Source organism: Stegastes partitus, unplaced genomic scaffold, assembly GCF_000690725.1.
Source record: "Stegastes partitus isolate 25-593 unplaced genomic scaffold, Stegastes_partitus-1.0.2 Scaffold3634, whole genome shotgun sequence".
Taxonomy (NCBI): Eukaryota; Metazoa; Chordata; class Actinopteri; family Pomacentridae; genus Stegastes; species Stegastes partitus.
In genome coordinates, this window is record NW_007581365.1 from 107,962 (window position 1) to 128,983 (window position 21,022).

General features: G+C 40.8%; 1 protein-coding gene across 1 annotated transcript in view; it reads right to left on the minus strand.

Annotated features, from left to right (window-relative positions):
- Window positions 1-21,022, minus strand: part of ppfia4 (PTPRF interacting protein alpha 4) — a 64,784-nt gene that overhangs the window by 9,852 nt on the left and 33,910 nt on the right. The window contains exons 3-22 of the mRNA XM_008306234.1: window positions 12,573-12,674; window positions 12,235-12,399; window positions 11,693-11,767; window positions 11,035-11,106; window positions 9,631-9,859; window positions 8,737-8,876; window positions 7,831-7,965; window positions 7,584-7,667; window positions 6,695-6,826; window positions 6,474-6,536; window positions 4,194-4,285; window positions 3,962-4,091; window positions 3,275-3,471; window positions 1,582-1,810; window positions 1,430-1,465; window positions 1,225-1,346; window positions 940-1,052; window positions 770-851; window positions 588-669; window positions 186-386 (exon numbers count right to left, since the gene is read on the minus strand). Of these exons, the coding sequence (XP_008304456.1) occupies window positions 186-386; window positions 588-669; window positions 770-851; window positions 940-1,052; window positions 1,225-1,346; window positions 1,430-1,465; window positions 1,582-1,810; window positions 3,275-3,471; window positions 3,962-4,091; window positions 4,194-4,285; window positions 6,474-6,536; window positions 6,695-6,826; window positions 7,584-7,667; window positions 7,831-7,965; window positions 8,737-8,876; window positions 9,631-9,859; window positions 11,035-11,106; window positions 11,693-11,767; window positions 12,235-12,399; window positions 12,573-12,674 (2,481 nt within the window). The remainder of the gene's footprint in view (window positions 1-185; window positions 387-587; window positions 670-769; window positions 852-939; window positions 1,053-1,224; window positions 1,347-1,429; window positions 1,466-1,581; window positions 1,811-3,274; window positions 3,472-3,961; window positions 4,092-4,193; window positions 4,286-6,473; window positions 6,537-6,694; window positions 6,827-7,583; window positions 7,668-7,830; window positions 7,966-8,736; window positions 8,877-9,630; window positions 9,860-11,034; window positions 11,107-11,692; window positions 11,768-12,234; window positions 12,400-12,572; window positions 12,675-21,022) is intronic.

Sequence of the window (21,022 nt, forward strand, 5' to 3'; positions counted from 1 at the left end):
ATCACCTGAGGGTGCAGAGTGAAGGTTGAGACTAACAGTGGAACAGCTCTTTTTGTTTCAGGTTCATGTGATCATTTATTCATTTATTTATAATCTGCGTATTTATGTGCCTGTAAAACAAAAAAACACAAAAAAAACACAATAAGCCTGTGTTCATGGAAGTTCATTGGGTCGTATTTGTTTACCGTTCTGGACGTAAGTGGTGCAGATGGGCTGGTGAGGGAGACCATCTCCTGAATGGCCAGGCGGAGTTTGAGTCGGTGCAGAGGGTTGCTGATGCCGATCTCCCTCTGGATCTCTGTGTCTGACAGAGCTGACATGATGGCTCCGCTCTTCACGTTGGCACGACAGGCTGCCACATACCAGGCTGGCATACCCACCCACAGCTGGTGAGAGTCATCAAGACATTCAACGTCACCACCATTGTCACCATAAAAGGCCAGATAGAAGGAGAAGGGCGTGCAGATCAGACTGTGGGGTATTTGATATTACTGTATTCCCATTTGTAGCAGTAACAGCCAAACATAAGAACAGCCAGACTGGGATTGGTTTTATGTAAATTTCTGTTTGGTAGATTCGTGGAATACCTCTAGCCATGAGACGACAGTAGGGCCGTCCCACTGAGCAAATGGCAGACCTCTTTTTCTTGCATCTTCCAGAAGTTCGTGCCTGAAGAGGGAATTAAAAACAGAGGCAGAAGGAAAGTCATGAAACAGAGAAAAAAGTTGGTGAGAAGAAGAAAAAATACTCAAACAATGTGTTCTTTTACTTTTTCTTCATTCTGCGGTCCCTCTCGGCCTGGGTGCCCAGTTTTCCCAGGGTCATAGTGTCCCCGATGCCCATATCAAAGTCTAAAATACAGTCACGTATGTGTTAGTCTTTAAATCTCATACATGATGCGGAACGGTGTGAGGATATAGTGTGTATTCTGCAGTGCACCTGATAAGACTTGTAGAGGCTGACCATCTCTGCCAACAGTCTGGTCCAGTCGACCCTTTTCCTTCTTCCCAAACAATCGGCCAATCGATGATTTGATTCCTTTCTTTGGCTTGCTGCAAATAGTTAAAGCAGACAAACAGTGTTACACTTAAAATCTGCATTACAAACAGTAAACAGGAGTGTGTATGGAGCACAGAGAAAGATTCGTTGTTAACTCTACACCTTCTTCCTTTTCACTGTTTGTCATACTGTACTATGTGTGTATTTGTGTGTGTGTGTACTTACCCTCGTCCATCCTCCAGACTGCCAGTGAATTGGGCGAAATTGGTTTCCAGCCGTAAACTACGAGGTGAAGAGGGAGGTGACGTCTCACACTTGATCGTAGCTTTGTCCACTTCCACAGGAGACTGAAAGAGTCACAAATTTAGCTCAGCTCGTGAACGCCACAGTAAGCCGACAAAACCAGTGTGACTGCAGTTTGCAAACTTACTGCTACTTTCCTTCGGTGCTTCCTCAAGTCGCTCGGCTGTCAGAAACAGAATAGCACACTTTGATAAAAAAGAACCTGCACACTTCTGTTTCAATTCAACATATTGCTGTTTGTGTGCACATATGACAGACTCAGTCTGTGTGATTTCTGACCAAAGTCATGATGCCAAGGTGGTGGCTGGCGTTGCGTGCGTGATGTTTGGGTGTGGAGTGGCCACTGGTGGGCGGGGAGGAGGATGATGCCAGGGACTGGGCAGTGGCGGAGGTGGGCAGCGCTCGAGGTCGAAGGGTCACGTTGAGTCCATCCATGCTGCCGCTGTTCACACGAGACTCGATCTCGTCAGAGCGCAGGTCTGCCGACTCTCTCTCTACCTGGATCATCCTGCACACACAAACACGCACACAAACAAATCAAGTAATCACCCGACCATCTCTTCTTCAACAACTGTTGAATTATTTTCCAAGCCATAATATTTATCCTCATATTTACTTGGATTTTCTATTTCTTTTGTGGTGTAGAGGTAAGGATCTCATGTATGCATCTTATTTTCTGCAAATCTGGTAAATAACTAAAAATGATAAAAACTACCAAGGTAACAATTTGAGGGAAAAAAAGCAAACAATCACTGAAAGATCAGATATGGTAAAAAATACCATTTAAATAACAAAGATTATATCGCTTTGAGAGAGTTTGGCTCCTCTGCAGCATAATCAGCAGCTATTTTGCATTTTTGCTGAAGCATATTGTGAGGTGTCGGAAGTAGGACCTTGTTTACTGTAAACTGCGATAAGCAGCGTGTTCTTCCAGCAGGAAACAGAACTGAAAGGCAAAAGGCCTTATCAACATATTATCATCTTGGCATCTATTTTATTTATTAATTTACTTTTGGATAACTGTATTCCTTTTATGCCTTCCACAATGGAGCTTTAGGTACAACCTCTTACTAACCACAATAAATTCCCCTACCATGTGACGGTATATGCACATCCAAATCTGTGTCAGCGAAGTCCTCTGATGTGTTTTAAGATCCTCTGATATGTTGCATTCATACAGTTTTGTAGTTCCTGATCTTTCATCCTGACATTTTGTAGAAATCAGTAGATTTTTCTCATATTAGTTGAATACATCTTCAAAGCATGTTTCTACATTAATTCCATTCACTTCCTCAGTCTGTCTAACTTCTGAGCTAAAGGTTGCCAATGTAAATAAGGAAGTAGATGATGGGATAACCCTTATGTAAAAGCTCTTTTTAGTCTAAATATTTCAGATAAAGGTATATTTACATACAGTACCTTTGCTGTTGGTGACTTGCATGTCTTTATTAAGAAAATTTCTTCAGGTAAATCGAATGTGTTCAAATATCTTAAAAAGATGCATGCAGTCAGTCAAAGGCTTTCTCTGTTCCTCTGTTATATCTTCTTGTAGTTCAGCAGATAAAGCTCGAAAACTTTCAAAAACCATCGTACACTGCACACTGTCACTTTTGGCATGCTCAAAACTGTGCCTTCAGGTGCTGCAAAGTAATTTCTTTTACAGCTTTTTTATCCAAGGAACAAAACATCATCTCTCTATCTAATGTCTTTATCAGTCCTTATGCATCCATATACCCATAATTCCACAGGCCTTTTTGCATTTTTTTTTTAAAAAGAAGATGAAGCAGCAGCACTTATATTTGTTGTTGTGTCTTCAAAAGTTACTTTTCTTGTAATTATCTTTGCATTATCTTTACCATTGTGCTCTCCTCCTCTCTGCTTCCTGCTCCTTGTTGCTGCACTGACCCACTTTCCCCACGGGCGATCATGAAACTGTCATGTGCTGTAAAGTAATGTGCCTGTAATACGCCACCTTATCTCCTCATTGATAGCATCAAGTTGCTCTTGCAGCATGAGCGCCAGAGTCTGAGCATCTGATTGGCCGCTGGGGGAAAGCAGGGCCGAGCTAACGTCATCATCCAGGTCTGACTCGGCCTCGATGTCGCTGCCGAGGAGGTGGCTGACGCTCCCACGCAGAGACGGGTAGTCCTGTTCGAACACCGCACATACCTAAACACAACAGATACGCATGAGTTTGAACAACAACTTGTTTAATACTGCATGCATTTTATTTTATTTTTTAAATGAACATAACCTGTACAACACGGATGGATCCTGATTAAGTACGTACACACAAAAACATAATATGAAACATTATGCAGTATTATATGGAAGCATTTGGCCAGCTATGAGAGAAATGGATGAACAGGAAACTTACATCACACAGCATGTCCATGGCAGCAGGTGAGAGAGACAGAAAGACAGAGAGGTTAGTAGAGAATGGGAAGTTAGGCATGAAGCACTGACACTTACTAGCAAAGCATACATGAACCTGGACTGTAAGGAGCAGCATGTGGTTAGAAGAGCAGCTGAAATGTGATCTTGAACGTGGATCTGTAAGTTTGCCATCCTGCTTAGTGTGTGTGTGTGTGTGTGTGTGTGTGTGCGTGTGTGAGGAATTGTGCATTTGCTCTGGCCTAATGAAAAACATCATTAGCACCTTGTTTGGATCATCTCGTAGCGCTGACAGTCTACCCTTCTGTGCTCGCCTGATCACAGTTGTGCTGTAGTGGCCATCCTGGCCCTCCACCATGGAGTAGCGAAGGTCGCTGGAGCTACCCAAGTGAGACCTGACATAATATACATAGCACAGAATACCTTCAATAATGTATGTGTTACAGTGCGAGTATAAATATCAGGATGAGAGAGCTCGTGTGGAGGAATGTCTGTACCGAGGGTGAGTTCCATCTCCAAAAGCCCCACTGCGACGCTTCAAATGGTCGATCTCGTTTCTCAGCTTATCAATCTCTCCAATCAGCCGTTCCTAAGTGAGAGAGGCACATTCAGGGCAGTTGTGGAAGCAATATTCAGATCCTTTACTCAAGTAAAAAATACAGAGATTAAAACAGTGCTACATTACAAGTAAAAGACTGGCATTCAGATTGTACAAAAAGAACAGAAAAGTCCCCAAGTGTAATTATTGGTGTCTGTTCTCAATGTTATATTGGTTTATTAGTACATGTGCATTACAGGATTAATTGAATACTTTAGGAAATGCATTGTCTTGCTTTCTTGCTCAGAGTTACATGAGAAGTTGATACCACTTTTAAATCTGTAGTGAAAATGAGAAGGAGGAGGGAACAGCTATTTCTGGCCAATGGTAACAAAATGTTCTTAATCACTGCGTGAGGCCAAGAAATAGTCTGGCACAAAACCCCATGTAAAACTGCAACTTATCATTACATGTAGGTTTGCACAGACTGCCAAACAAGATGTGCTGAAGATATAATGTGTTAATTAGTGAACCTTGGATGTGTTGTATCTTGCTGCCTTCCAGTTTTTATGTTACAGGTCCTGTAATAATGAAAGTCTCATATGCCTCCACAGTGTGTACTCGATAGTAATACAAGAGAAATGACTCGCTTTACCATGACTAATTTGAAGAGGCTGTTTTACTGTCTGTAGCTTTAAATGCAGGTGAGCTGTTGCTGTCCACGCCCACTTTAGGAAGAAGTTGCTTCAGCAGACCACAGCTGACAGAGGTGTAAAAGTGTGTTTCTTCTAACGTTTTTTCTGAGTGATCATCTTACATGGAAATTGCTGAATCCACAACTATTTCTACCTCCTGTGTGTGGTGAGTACGACAGACATACTGTGTTGGTAAAATCAGTAGTTTAACAGCGCAGAGCAGCTTCTTGGATTAATGACTATCCAGTAGTGACTGTCAACATGTAGTTATAGTGGGTTGCGTTTCAGTCGCTATTTTAGACTTGTTCTATTGTCTGAGTTTAGGTTGCACTGAACACGACAGGTGAGATAAAAACACAGTAACCCACCTAGTCCTTGTTTACTGGTTTCAAATCGGTCTTAACATTAACTGGAATGGAATGTTCTTCGGCGTTACAGTTTCCATTGAACTCAGACTTGAGGGCATGTGATCAAAGCTCAGAGTAACGTTAGCCACCTTAGCTGCACAACACGCTAATAATAAAAAAAATCCTATGCTTGTATGGACATTGTTACATCAAAAGTAAAAGTAATCCACTGGGTGTTCAGTTCCTTAGATATTGGAAGTGCATGAGGACTCTTGTGTTCATTTTTGCAGTGAACAACAGAACATTTGCTGTGCTTTGTTTTGTGGCTTTATTTTTTGTGTTGAGATATATTTTATTTCATATTAATACTTATATTTATATTTTTTATTATATATTTTTACTTTTCCTACTTCTTTTAACACTTTTGATTGGGAGCATCTGTAACAGAAAACAATTTCCCCGAGGGGATCAATGAAGTATTCCTGATTCTGAGACATTTTAGAGTTAGAGGAAGCAAATGTTGAAAGTAAATCAACCTGATGGACTGTGAGACAGCTTTCTGAACAGTTCACCAGGAAGTAGTGGGCAGTGAGGGGGCAGCGTTATGCAGAATTTGAGTTAGATGGCTGTTAAAATGTAAAAACTCACTGGCTTTTAAAGCTGGGAGGCTATTTAGTCATGTGGAGGCTTGAGGAATGACAGAAATAAATGTCTTTATGTCTTAACAGTTTATACACCTCCAAGTTTCTAACAACCACAAAACACTATAAAAACTGACATTTAGCATATGAGTACTTTAAGATAAGCTAAACAGGTCCTAATAGTTTGTATGATTTGGACAGGTATATATCTTCTCTTCTAACATCCAGCAAAAAGCTATTTTCAAAAACTATGCCTTGAAGGTGTGTAGCTGGTTTAGCCATCCAAGCGGAACAAATTTCAACTACTCTAGGTACAGTATATGTGTTTGGGAAGCTTTATGAGCTTATGGGTCCTCACAAATTGATACTGTCCTCTGAAATGTAGAGTAGAACACCATAAAATGGAAAAACCCAAAGTACTGTATATGTACCACAAATCTGTACAGCATTTATGTAACTGGTTGCATTTCACTGTTGATTATAGAGCATTTAAGGTGGAAGTGAGAAGACAATAGTGGATTTTAGTTCTTAGGCGATCCATTGAAGTCTTACGGACCCTGGTGTGGTGGAATTCTTCAAGCTGTTTCTGGCAGTTCTCGAGGTCCTGAATAAGGGAATTCTAGATAAAACATAAATAAATAAATCATGAACCTGCGTCACAACAAGTTTGTTTTCCAAGAAGATCATGTGTAGTACTGTGTATTCGTTTGGTCCGTGAGCCAAAAACAACAGCAACATGAGCCGCTGCTTAGATGAATGTGCGTGTGCAGGCCTTGCCTTGTCCTCCAGGGCAGCCATGCGTTCCTTCAGATGGAGCTGCAGTCTTTCATTGGACTCGGTGAGCAGACGATCCACAGTGTCAGATAAACGCTTGTTGTGCTCCTCATTCATTTTCTCCCGCTGACGGGCCTGATGAGCAGAAAGGGGAACCCAGAGGAGGGGTATGACATCATCAAATTTTCTCTTTGATACAGGCACCATGTGGGTGTATTTATGCAGCTAATCAAGCATCTCTACATGGATTAAAGGATGAAGTGTGTATTTAGCCCTAGATCACCAGCTGCCAGATATAGGTCTTCTTGGCCAACAATGGATCACTCAGTCAGAATGATTTAATTACAGTCATTTAGGTGATGATGCAAAAGGGTTAAACGGCTTCTCCTAAACGAGGAGTGCAGTGCTTAATATGTGTTCTGTGGTAATTTCATTAAAGTAAATTAACACAGACACACACAAACACAGATCTGCATCCTCAGAGAGCTCTTCCTACTAAATATAGTCATGCGATCGCAGAGGGAGAGAGAGAAATTAGCCTTGCGTGAATTATTCAGAGTCTAAAGATAGCAGCCAATCAGTCTTATGGGAGGAGGGGGGGTTTCTGTGTGTGTATATATGTGTGTGTGTGTGTTGCACTGAGATATGTGGATTTGGTTTGAATTCATGCAACAATGCACTGGGAAAATGAAAAAAGCTCTTCTTGAATGTGTGTTTCCTGTGCGTCTGTGTATGTACTTGTATGCATGAGGAAGCACAGAGCCAAGAGTCAAGGCGTCCGACTAATGTGAAGCATCAGCCCACACATACACACATCATAGTGAGAGGTCAGAGAGACCCTGCAGGGCTGCTGCATACACACACACACAAACACACACACACACACACACACCCTTCCTAGCTCTTGGTTCTTCTCCTCCAGTTGTGACTCCAGCTGTCTGAGACGCTCCTCCACGTTGCCATGGCGCTCCTCAGCCTGCAGGGGGAGACACGTACATATAAGTACCTGAAGAAGTGCCTCTCTGTAGGCTTATCTGGTTTTGTGTTTTCTATCTGTAAATCACTGACTCTTGTTTTATTATTATTTTTATTTTAAAAATCATTTGCTATAGTTGTATGTTGTTTTGTGTGTGCGTTACCTTGGATAGCGCTGCCACTCTCTGTGCCAGTTCAGCTTCCACCTCTGGCAGTGTCTCAGCCTTCCTCATGGTCTGAGCCAGCCTCTGCTCTGCCATCTCCAGCATCTCCTGCAGCTGGCGCACCTTCTCTTCACTCTGACACACACACACACACACACACACACACACACACACACACACACACACACACACACACACACACACATATTCAAACATAGAGGAGGGACATTATTGCAATCACAAGAGAGGTGTAATCAGTGTAGTGCAGCCAGCAAGTAGCAAGGACACGACACGCGGGCAACACGGAGGATGTTGCTGGTGTTTTCCCTCGTGGAGCTGAACTCAGATTCACCCTGAACTACACATGAACCTTTGAGCAGGATGTTTCTATTGCTCACTCACCGACTGTGATGCTCCTCAATACCTTACATACATTTGTTGCAAATGGTTGAGGCATGAAATATTAAATCATTGCAGGAGAGAAAGAAGCATTAGCCTGAATCTGCTACTCATATATCACCTTGCATCAAGACAAATGTGCAATTTTTGGTGTCACTTAACAACGCATTAGCATTGTAATGCATTCAAGGCAGCTTGAACATAGCAGAGTAATGAAACAACACATTCATAAATATCTATTTAGAGCCTGATTTGTGACAGAGATGTTCATTGTGTTGTTTGTTTTGCTGTTGCTTTTTCTGCCTCTGTGCCTAAATTCTGCTTTGGGACAGCCATCATCCATTTCCACTTAACTTTTCTTTTTAGCAATTACCTACAAATGACTGTTTTTCGATGACTGTGCTTTTATTATTTTTTGAATGATAATAATGCACTCGGCCAGCAATAGGGTTCATTATGCAAACTATTGTGTTTTAACTGTGTGTAGCTAGTGTAGAAGTGTGTTACCTGTCGATGCAGGGAATCCTTGGTGGCCAGTTCGTTCTCTAGTTTGTCGTTGAGGTCGTGGATGTGTGTGGTCTCCCGCTGGGCAGCCAGGTAGCGTTTTTCTAATGTTGTTATCCTCTCCTCCATATCTTCTCTCTGTGGGTGCAGAAAGAGAACATTAGATAAATCAAGAGTCATACATTGTTGACAGATTTATCAATATATATATATACCCACACACACACATAATACACATCTTCATAATATCTTGTTTTTTGTTGTTAAACAAATAAATGCAAAAAAAAGAATTTCTTTTGTTTGCTTGCTATTCAGATTGATGTATCAAGAAAAAGACTTTTATTTTTCTTTTTTTTTTTTTGGAAAGCTTTTATATGAGTTGCTGGTATTAGTTATCCATCTTCATTCCAAGTTTTCACCAAAAACATATTCAAGCAGATTTGAGTTGTATGACAAAATGAGACCTTGAGTATTATAACCAGTATATACATATGAGCAGATAGTTAGATAGCTGTTGCTTTCATTTTAAACATTAAACTCCAATTATGAGAAAACAAGAATTCTCAAAAAGTGTCAAAATTGAACATAAGTTTTGAAAGCAATTTTTTTTTAAAAATTACAAACATATTTTTCCGTGGCTGTTTGGCCCATTGTAGCCATCCACTCTCATGCACCATTTCCCGGCAGGAGAGAGAACTTTGCATGGCATGAATGAAAATGTGTATTTTTAAAATCACAAGATTGTATTTCTTAACATAGATCTAAGATCCAGTCCCACAAATAAGTGGAAAGTCAAATTTTATTATCTCTTTATATGAAAAACTTTGCATTTTTGCTGCCCACTGCTCTCTCTTGCTTGCTCCCAGAACCAAAGCACAATTGCGTCTCCATCTTTTACTGTCACCTCTCTCTGTTCCCTTTGTTGTTTGATTGACAGCTCCTCGCTGCGGCTCAGTTCTCGGCGTGCGTTCGCCAGCTCGGCCTCCAGCTCGGCCACCCGGCCGTTAAGAGTGGCAGAGTGCTCACGACTCTGAGCCAGCTCCTTATTGGTCCGATCCAGCAGCTCTTGAAGCTCAGACACCCGGCTGCCGTCATCGTGGGCGTCTATAGAGCCGTTGGGTAGTCTCTGCAAGGTGAACATACAAAATGAACACATATACACACATAAAATGCATCTTAGTGCTTACTTACATAGAGGCAAAAGTACATGCGATGAGCTGGGGGTATTGAGAGTTGTAAAACTGATGAAGTTGCTGGGTGACCTAGATAAAAATTGGTGAGTTTTATGCATATGGGGATGGGTTATGTGAGGTTAGGCTGCCATGTTGTTGTTTTGATGTTGTTTCTCTTCTCTATGCAGCTCAAAGTGCTGTTAATTCCAGGGCCCTAATTACACAAACCTTCAGGGACACATATTCACACAGGCAACATAATGGGCAGCCAAAGTTAGTAGGACCCCCTCTGCTCCCTCATGCTCCTATTTTGCCTATTCATGAATGCCTTACAGAAACAGAAATGTACACACAAACTGAGCTGAGTAGGGCTGAATAGTGTGAAACGGTGCGATGAAACACACCTGGTGAGATTTACCCCATGTAACTGTACAAAAGAAAGAACATTGTACCCTAACTGATGTTGTGTAGCAGTCACTGAGCAGGACAGGACCCTAAAATCGTCTTTGTTAGAGTTTCTGCTCCAACAGTATCCTCTAAAGGGTGCTAGTTGCAACATCAGACTGTCAGCAGGGCAGTGGGTGTCATGAAATGTCATAACAGGGTGTGTTTGCACTCTTCACATTCTGTGACATCTAAACTACACTCTTCTCTCTAATGGCCACAGTCGAGCTAATTCTCTCCATCTTTTCTCCCTTACTATCTGTGGCCATCCTATAATACAGTCTTCCCCTTGCTTTTATCCTTTCTTAATGGTAGGTTATTGATTTTTGAAGTTTAATTATTCTTTACATAATAGGAGATATTTCTGGTTTCTTTATCACTGAAGCCACAAAATCAGGGACAACAGTAAGTGGATCATAAACTGTTCCTCGTCTGCCGTACAGCCGGCACAGAAAGAAAGATTTTCCATCCAGTCACAAACAAACTCGGCTATTTAATCGCAGAGACGTTTGTTACTCCAGATGGATCTAGTCCCAGTTACATATGTATGCGTGTGGGTGGATGTTTTAATGTGTCAGAGAAAGACAGAAAGAAGATGCTAAAGTGACCAGTGGTCAAACACACAGCTACTATAGGACTTAAAATAAAGCACAGATCAGAAAAACAATCACACAGCCAGGAAGACCTTCCATGTAGGTTTGGATCCATCTCCTCGCTCCACTGAGTCACCGTCCTTCCTCTGTCTCACCATGTTCAACTGCAAAGTAGATTAAAAAAGAAAAAAAAAAAAAACACTGAACAAACTCACACATTCGCTTCCTTTTTCTTTTTCCTTAGTCAATTCGAGAGCAAAAACCCAGCATCAAAAAAAGGAAGCACGGCTCTCACACTGCTTAAGACAACAAGTCCTATCGTATTTTACAAATCTACAAATATACTCAGAAAACAGGAGGCAGGGAGGGTTCGCTTCACTGAGGGTCTGCTCCTCGTATAAAACCCTGTGATCTGTGCAACTTAACAAGCTTCGACTGCAAATCCTACATTACCTGCCTGCTGGGATTCTACTTTAAACGAGCCTGCTGTGAATATTTAACACTAATATATCTTTAGGTTTCTTTCTTTGATGTCTTTTTTTTTTTATGTGTGAATGTGTAATGGGTATGAACAGTGGGCTGAGAGGAGAGAGCCTCTCACCCAGCGTGACACTCGGGAGTGTACGTCAGATCAGACTGGAGGCTTCAACAGATGTCTGCAAGGGGTTGAGCAGATGTTTAACTTAACAATAACCACATACAGGAACGCGTGCACACATATGCATCAACAGTCACACACACACATCTCACCTCTTGTGTGGTAGATGCTAGCTGTCCCTCTAAGGTGGCCACCCTCTCCAGAGCCACCCGAAGCCTCTCCCGCACCTGACACGCACCGAGGACACACACGTTTAGTCTTAATAACCTTAGACATTATAAAATATGCTTTAATGAACTACATATCCTCAAAAATTTGATCTTGATTTAATTTCATTTCCGCAATCCCATAAATGCAGAGCTATATTAGTTTATCTGAATGTGCTTCTGCTTCTTTGGGTGCATCTCGTAACTTTTCAGCAGCAATCTCTGCATGCAGTAACTCGACTCTGAAACTGAGAGAGTGCTGAGGTTCATTAAAACGTAGGGAACGGACAACAAAATTGAATAGATCAGAAATAATTAGCGAGGGAGGACGGCGATTCAGTGCAATGCAGCAAAATGTGATGGAAATACCATGTTCTGAAGTTACCAAATGAGGCAGCTGTTTCCCCTTCATGTATTTGTAGGAACTGACCACAATCCCTATATGTGTGTGTGTGTGTGAGAGAGAGAGAGAGAGTGTGTGAATCCACCTTTTCATCCAGAGCCTTGTGGTGTTCAAACAGGGACTTCAGAGCTTTGAGGACCTCCACCTCGCTGGAGACTCCAGATGGTGGGGGTGCCTGTCTCTTTACCACTGTCATCCTTAGACTGCGTTCGTGACGAGACACCAGACACTCCAGGTGCTCCAACAGCAGCTACAGCGTACACAAAGACACACACACACACACACACGAATGCGGGCGTGAACAAAGAGAATACTAATTTCGATCTCAGAAACATTGTTTGTTTTCATCAGCATCACCAAGCCCTTCTACTTATTATGGCCACACACACACACACACACACACAAACATACACACACACGTACCCTTGTGTTGTTCCTTTCAGCTTTCAGCTCAGATATTTCCTCTTCTTTCTCCAGCAGCTGCTCCCGACATATGTTCAGCTCCTTCGTCAGGGTGGCAAACTCCTACACAGCCAACACACACAAAACATCCACACAGAGGTTAACACTGTATCTCAGATCAACATAATGGACACCATTTTTGTTAAAACTGTGCACAAATACAGCTGCGGTCTCAGCAGCGCATGTGGGTGGGACCGACCAATTTGGTGGCCAGAGGCTCAAATGCGCTCCTGGCACAGAGCAGTCCAGGATGTTTTGTACCTGCATGAAGAATACTTTATCAGCAGGTGAAGTTTTGGGCACACTTAAATAATGGGCAGTCTGGGGCTGGCTCCTCCAAAGAGAAAACTACTCTTGTGTGAGAGATGCTGTCTGGAAAATGTGTTCTGTGCACCTGCGATAAGAGGTGGCCTGAGAGGGGAGAAATTCCATGACAAACTAGGTACCAAAAGGTATCTGATCTGCATAAACACTATCTGAGCCGTGCCACCGTACCTACCTCGGGGTAATATTTTGACTCTAAAACATCTCTCCATATTTATTGAGGTCAAGTCAGTGCTGCTACAGAAAACATTATGAACTGTTTCTGATCAAAGTTCCTTTGTATTGTCAAAAAAGCTTATACAAATCCAACTGAGAGAACAGCGAGTGCCATTTTATTGTGGTGGACAGTTAAACACACCCAGTAAATGCAGGCACCTGTGATGATACAAGCACTTTTAATATTACAGTAGCAAAAAATTAGTGAAAATGAATTCTTGTCTTTGTTTGAAAAGTGTCGGTTGTGCACCATTTAGTTTATTGATGCTCATTCTTCACACTCCTCAGTTTTGACAGATGCACTCCAGCGAAGCTTTAAAGCGCACGCAGCGCTCCAGATGTCTTTTCAAGCCACATTTGAAAAACTTGACCGATGAGTGGCTGGAAGCTGGCCCACAATGGTTTCTGGTTGGTTGGGATTCGCGCTGTCAGAATTTTTGCATTCAGCCCTTCTGCAAAGTTATTTGTGCACCATATGGCACAGAGTACAGATGCATTTGTGAGAAAATACCAGCCACTTTGGTAATATTATACTTGAACTTGTTAGTTTTGATGCCATAATGTTATAACATCAAGTAGGTGTACTGACTATGAATACATGAAAAAGGCTCTGAAGCCTCCTCCTGTATGTAGAAACACCACTTAACCCTCTGAACTCACTTTCTGGATGGTATTTGCTCATGTTCCATTTTACACAACGTTCGCTCATTTTATTGCAATATAAAGTCAGAAACCTATGGAACCAGCACCAGATAGAGGTTACCCGGCTAGAATAGAATAGAATAGAATAGAATAGAATAGAATAGAATAGAATAGAAAAATATTTTATTTATCCCAGGCCTGGGAAATTACTGAAGTAAAGAGAACTCAAAAATGTCTTCTGTACTAAATGACAGTTATAATCTATATTTAAAAAAAGGGGAAAAAAAGAAAAAAAAGAAAACAGAATTTCTTTGATAATTTATTGTAGAAAAATTTTAAATAGATATTTTTGCCACTGCCCGCAGGTGTTACCAATACTGGAAAAAAAAAAATGGCAACATCTCTCTGCTCTGTGTAAACACAGTTTGCAGTTCACCTGAAAAGTCTCTGAATTTTTGTCATGTTATTGTTTGGCGCAGCTATAGCAGCTTAGAGGCTTCACAGTTGGGGAGTTTGATTGATTGATTGATTGATTGATTGATTGATTGATTGATTGATTGATTGATTGATTGATTGATTGATTGAAACAGAATCTTTCACAAATGCTTTCTATCTTTTTTTTTTTTTTTTACTTTTTATATGAAACTTGTACAACAAAGTGATATTGTTGAAAGATCCTGATTTTAAGCTTCGATTAGGTTAATTTTCAGATGAAAAAGAAGAAGAAGCTGGTCCTTGAACTGCATGAGCAGTTCAAGGACCAGCTTCTTCTTCTTTTTGGTTGTGATAAATGATGGCATTTTGGCAGCTTTTTAAAAGTACAAACGTAACATTTAAACCTGCAAGAGCAATTTGGTGTTGAAAGGGTTAAAAGAAGATTTTGAAAATTTGACTTTTTTTTTTAAACAAGAGGTACATTATAGGACTGACACCACTCACATGCCTGCTTGCTAACTAGCCTATAAAGTTTCAGCTAGCAGCCAGCTACCTTCGCTTGGCATGAAGATGAGAAACAAGTTAGTCTGTTAAGATAACTGGCACCACAAACACTATTCAAAGCACTAAATGGAGTTTGTTTAATGCTGGTAGATTTGGTTCTGTTAACTTTGGACAGAGCTTGGTTGTGTTCTACTATTTTTTAGGTTTTGTCCTAAGCTAAGCTAACTAGCTTCTGGCTGTAGCTTCATGTTATAACAGGGATAAAAGTGGCATCAATGTTCTTTCTAAATCTTGGCAATAAACTGACTTTGTATACTACTCTTTAAACAAAAATATATTTTTGCTCATTGTCTGACTGTTAAAGTAGAGTACACGTGTGACAAATTACTTTTCAGTACACTAAAGTAATTTTGCTTTACGTACTGCAGAGTGTGCAGTGTGTTACTTCATGTAGTTTCATACCAGGCATCTTTTATACTCGGTAAGATAGCAGCACCCTGTATTCACACCTCTATAAACATCCACGTATTTCAAATCTGATGGACATTTGATTTTATTCTCTTTTTGAGCTGTTAATAGAAGGCTTCATTAACTTTAATAGTTTTGGACAGGGCTTGTAATGGTGCTGCAGTGCTTTTCTGCTGTGTGTTTGAATTTTACAGTAAATAAACTTTAATGCCGTTTCACCTGGCAATTTTACATTTTGGGGTCCTTAAAATGACACCAGTTAAAAGGCCTGTGGACCTCAAGACAACATTTAAAATGTGCAAATTCTGATAATATGGGATGTTTTCATCTGCTCTTGGGATTCTAAGGTCCACTAACTGTTCTTGTTAGATAAATCACAGAAGTGTGAGCCAGTTGTAACATAAATCACCTCAGATCAGTGGAAGAAAAAAGTGAAATGTTCCCCCTTTTGTTCCTCTATTATGACTGCTTGATGTCATTTAAACACTTGCCAGAAGGCGTTCCCTGGTCACCCAGCAACATGCCTAATCCATTTCCCTGTATGATTTTCTGCTATTCTGTCTTCTTTCGATTAGATTTTCACAAGATCAGATGCTAACAGTGCTGCTGTTACACTATTCAACAGAGAGCCACCCAGTGACACACACAGCTTCTGCTGAGAACTGATTTTTAATATTTCCCCTGGTTTGATCACACTGGAGCAAAGATTGGGTGGCTGTTTATTTACTGGAGTCTGTACATCTGTGTGCACGTGTGTTTGTCTGTTTTTGTGTGTGTGAGCAAGGATCTGTTTGTGTGTGCATGTTGTTTGAACATCTCTTGGTGCTTTGTTGGCATTTCCTGTAAGCTTGGCTTTAGTCCAAACCAATACCCAGAGGCTTATGCTCTCTCTGCTTGTTTCGCGCACACATGCACACACACACACACACACTTAGACTTACACTTATTTTAAAGTCCTGGAGCTCCCTGCAACTATGACACTGCAGTCTTGGTCTCACATTGTCACTAATGACCCGAACACTGGAGTATTATGTGAAAACCTGAGATAACAACACCGCAGAGGCAATGCACCTGACAGGTGGGACCGGACAAACTAGGTTCGGAGTATGTCAGGGTAAAATATACTTGTGCCTTATGGGAGACAGTCTGGCATCTAGCTTCGTGGTGCTGGTAAGACAGGCAATGTACTGATCTTAACAGAATGTCCTATTTATGCTGGTCCCCACCACCGAGCTAGATGTGGTGATCCTGATGTAGGCGGGTTATATATTGGGATAAATATTGGTGCTCAGGATATATTTCATTATGATATGATAAACCAAAACATATAGCCTGCTAACGTTATAAAATGTATTAGTGGTTACAGACAATGCTAAAGAAGGTTGTATTAGTTTTAGTATACACTCAAATCGACACAACACTAAAACAACACAATAAGGCAAAGTTTAATCAACCTCTAAACCTGCTGGGGAATTTCAAAAGCCTATTATTCTTTAAAAAAATCACCAAATAACATCTTTTATCAGGGCCACAAGTTTTGAAAACAAGAAGTATTGTAGGATTTACAGCTTGAACTAGTCATCAGTGACGTGCCGCTCCATCCACAACAAATAAAAACCGAATCTGAGCTTAAAATCGTGCAGTTTCATTAAAGTCATTTTAAGCTACATGTTCCACGTAAAAATTCAGTAACGAACCAAAAATGCAGAGACTGTCCCCCTGAACTGCAGGCTGTGCTTGTGTAGAGCAGATTAGAGACAAATATGGGGACAAATTAAAAATGTAAGTGGCAAAATATCTACAGTATTTAAAGCAGTCTTTTTTCTCCATTTGGTAACACCAGGGGTTTTTATTTTTATTTATTATACTTTATATTTAATTATTTTACGTTTATAATAGAGGCCCTATAACTGTATCACACTCCACAGAGGACATTTCTAAGACCTCTTTACTTCCAACCATTATGTTTCCATAGAGGTGCAGGACGTTATATTGCAGATATTGCAAAAATTAGCAGTGTGAGAATGTGGCAGAAACAGCAAATGCCCAGAAAGTCTTTGAGTTTCCAAGGAATGAATATAGGATAGACAAATATAATACATTGCTATATGAATATTTAAAAAACGCTATATTAATGTTAGAAATCACATAAAAACATATGCTAATCTCCATGTAAACCGTTGACATGTTTCATGCAGCCCTGCTGAATCATACACATAACACATTTCCTGCAGCTTTGTTGACACAGAAATATAAAATGCATAAGAAATAACAATTAATACCATTGTAGTATGATATTATATTATTATATATTATTATTTTGAAGTTGTGTTACTATAATCTTTCAAGAGGTTCATCAGTAGCTTCCTGTTTCCTGCACAGCTTTCGTTACTTTTAATTAGCTCTACCTTTTCAGTCTTATCTTGAGCTTTGCATATAATGTCTCTGCCCTTTGTGCCTGCAGATGCACTGCGCCACACTTTTGTGATATTTATCAAACAGACAAGTGAGTCCCCCTTGCAATCCGATCAGCAATCTGAATGTCATCAGAAAAATGTGCATCTCCATATTTCCTTCAGGCTCGTCCTGGTCAAACTATACTGTTTTTCTACATTACATCAAGCAGGACAGGCAAACTCTGGCATGCTCTGTCTGAGTTGATTTGCTGACAACGATTGCCTAAATTATTGAACTCATGTTCCAGCAAACCAACCACATACAAAAACGAAACGTACACAAACTTGTCCATTTCACAGTTTCTGTTGACCCTGTCTGTCACGCTGCAAGCTAAAAAACAAGGGTGTGGAGCGGAAGGAGCAACCAAATAGGGGAAGAGAGAGAGAAGGAGTGACTGAAGGAAAAGGGGAAAATGGGTCAGCTTGTTCATTTTAGCTTCCCTTATTCCACAGGGGTGCACCAATAGATGGGAGCTCAGCCCAAATCCACCAACAGATGTTAGAGCTCACTGTCTCTTTCAATCAAGGCAAAAAGGCTCAACAGGCCACCTCTCACGTTCTCTAGTTCATCCCTTCATCCTTTCATTCCTGTGCCTTTTAAGAGCATCTCCCCAGCTCCAACTCTCATAAAAAAACAGCAAACAAAAATGCAAATGGGAGAAACATACGCTGACAAATAAATAAGAATAGATAAAGGTATGAATATGTAACTCAGAGTAATATATAATGGAATAGACAAGTGTTATATATAAAATATGACCCATCACTATCGAGACAAAAAAAAATAAAGAATCTATTTAATTTCTCATGAAGGCCTGTCCAATGATTTCCCTCTGACAGCTTCCACCGAGTTTGCTTTTGTTCTCTTTTTAACACACAGCCCTAAGCAATGCTAACCCCCCAAAATCATGTTAGCTTTGAAAAATCCCAGGGTGTTTTTTTCAACTTCACACAACAGTCAGATCCAGACGTGGCTCACTGACAACAACGTCAACGTCTGTCAGAGAGTATATCATATAGAGCGGAGAGAGAGGAAAAGTTCTGGGAGTCTGGAGGAACACCGCTGCCTCCAACCACAATGTGAGATAGCGAGTGGTTACCAAACACTGCTGAGCCTCGACATTGTAAAGGGATTTCTCCCCTTCCCTTCCTTAAGCAGTTTGGGATTAAAGGATGAAAAAAAAAATGCTGTGTATGTGCAGAGAGAGAGGAGAGAGATTGGAGTGCAGTCAGATAAAAAAAAAAAAAAGAACTGAAAAAATGTACATTCGGTCTCTAACACACTCACACAATCCAAAAGATAAATAGTGAGTGTGGTTATCCTTCTGTGCTGTATGTGTGTGTTTCTCTGTATGTTTGTAGTGTGCACAGAGGTCAGTACTATGGAGAGTTAACTTGGGCTACACACTTGAACTGTATTTGAAATCGCCCCCTCATTTACTCATTCACTATTCCCTGCATGGTAAAAGATATGAAAGGTCTAGTCAATGCAGTAAGCAGTAAATGGAGCTTTTGGAGATCCATCACCTCAGGAGGAAAGGCAAAGCATTGCATTGTGGGATTTCTGTTAAAAGTACTTAGTGTACTTTAATGATGAACATTTTTCTCTCTCTCGTGGGAGCTTTGAATAAACATACAGCAATATTTTCTATTTAGACAATAAACACTCAAATACAAGAGTGTAGTTTTATTCCTACACTGAAAATATGTGTGAGAGCTTGTGTTGCATGCATGTGGTGTTTGATGTGAGAGTACATGGGAGGCAGGTGCCATGGCAGTCATCAGAAGTGATGTGCTTATTTTTCAGTTTGCCAGTTAATTCCTGTTTGTTATTCAGTAGCGAGGCTGTGGTTGAGAAAAGTCACTGCGAGTTCTGAGGACGTGATCGTGGCTGATTTTTGTCCCTCACTCCTTAGCATATCACCAACAGTGTAGCACACTAGTTTTAACTCCGGAGTCACATGCAGCAGTGGAAAGGACCCCACCCATCCATCCATCCATCCATCCATCCATCCATCCATCCATCCATCCATCCATCCATCCATCCATCCATCCATTAATCCTATTTGGGGTTCGGTTGTCATGGCAGTGCGTTGAGCAGGACATTCCAGACGTCCCTCTCCCCAGCAACAATTTCCACCTCCTACTGGGAATGCCAAGGTGTTTCCAGGCCAGATAAGATATGTAATTCAATTTCTGGGTCTCCTCCACAATCTCCTCCCAGTTGTGCATGTCCAAAAATACCTTCAAAGGAAGAGGCCTCGTAGGCATCCATATCAGATTCCTAAAACAGCCCCTGGCCATAGGTGAGACCCACAGGTCTGGTATAATATTTTATTGCTGCTGTGCACTAGTCTGTCTGTCCATTCTACCCTCAGTTTTCCCATCACTTGTGAGCAGGTTCCCAAGACATTTAAACTTCCTTGCCTGGGGCAGCAACTCAGCCCCAATTAAGATGTTGCAATCCACTGGTTTCCAGCAGAGAACCATGGCCTCAGGATTAAAGGTGCTGACTCTCATCCCGATTGCTTTGCACTCTGTAACAAACCACCTCAGCGTGCCCTGAAGGTCACAGCTTAATGAAGCCAAAAGAACTACATCATCTGCAAAAAGCAGATGTGATTCTGAACCCGGCAACAACAGGAAACGTGGATATAACACAGGTCTCACTTTGGTTCTATGAGGACTGGATGGCATGTATCAATGGCCCCGGTACCCCCACAGGACTCCTTCTCCCACTCCACCAAACATGTGGAGAACGGATGGTCAAACTCAAGTCAAGTCAAAACTCCTGTTCTGTCAACCAGATCCCAGGACTGAGTAACTCTTAATATTAAGTAAATAGTGAACTTACGAAAACTACCTACTTTGCACAAATTGAATCAAATCCCATCCCACTGGATGAATCCTACCTCATAATTAAGTATCTTTTAAGATTAGGCTGTATCTTATTGTCTGTCTGATCTCTATTCTTCTTTCTTCTCCTGGACTCAGGTCTTTCTCCCATTTAAACTGATATAATTAGTTATGACTAATGGCTGCTCAAGTAAAACCATTACATAAACTCAAAACTATTAATTACTTCTCTTGAAGACAGTACAAATAATGACTTAGTTCTTTGAATGACTTTTCAGTTATTGATGTGATCACTGTAAAAGGCCCGGCGCTGCACCCTGACTGACTATAATTATTTATACATGAATACATCAATAAAATTTAAAGGCTGTTAAAAATGGTGACCACTGTCTGTTTTATAAGACAGCCCTTTTAGAGGTGGACTTATAAAGAAAAACAGAAAGAATAAATAGAATATTCTCCTGGTTGTGCTATGACAGTGTTATTACCCAATAATTTCTGCTTTCCCTT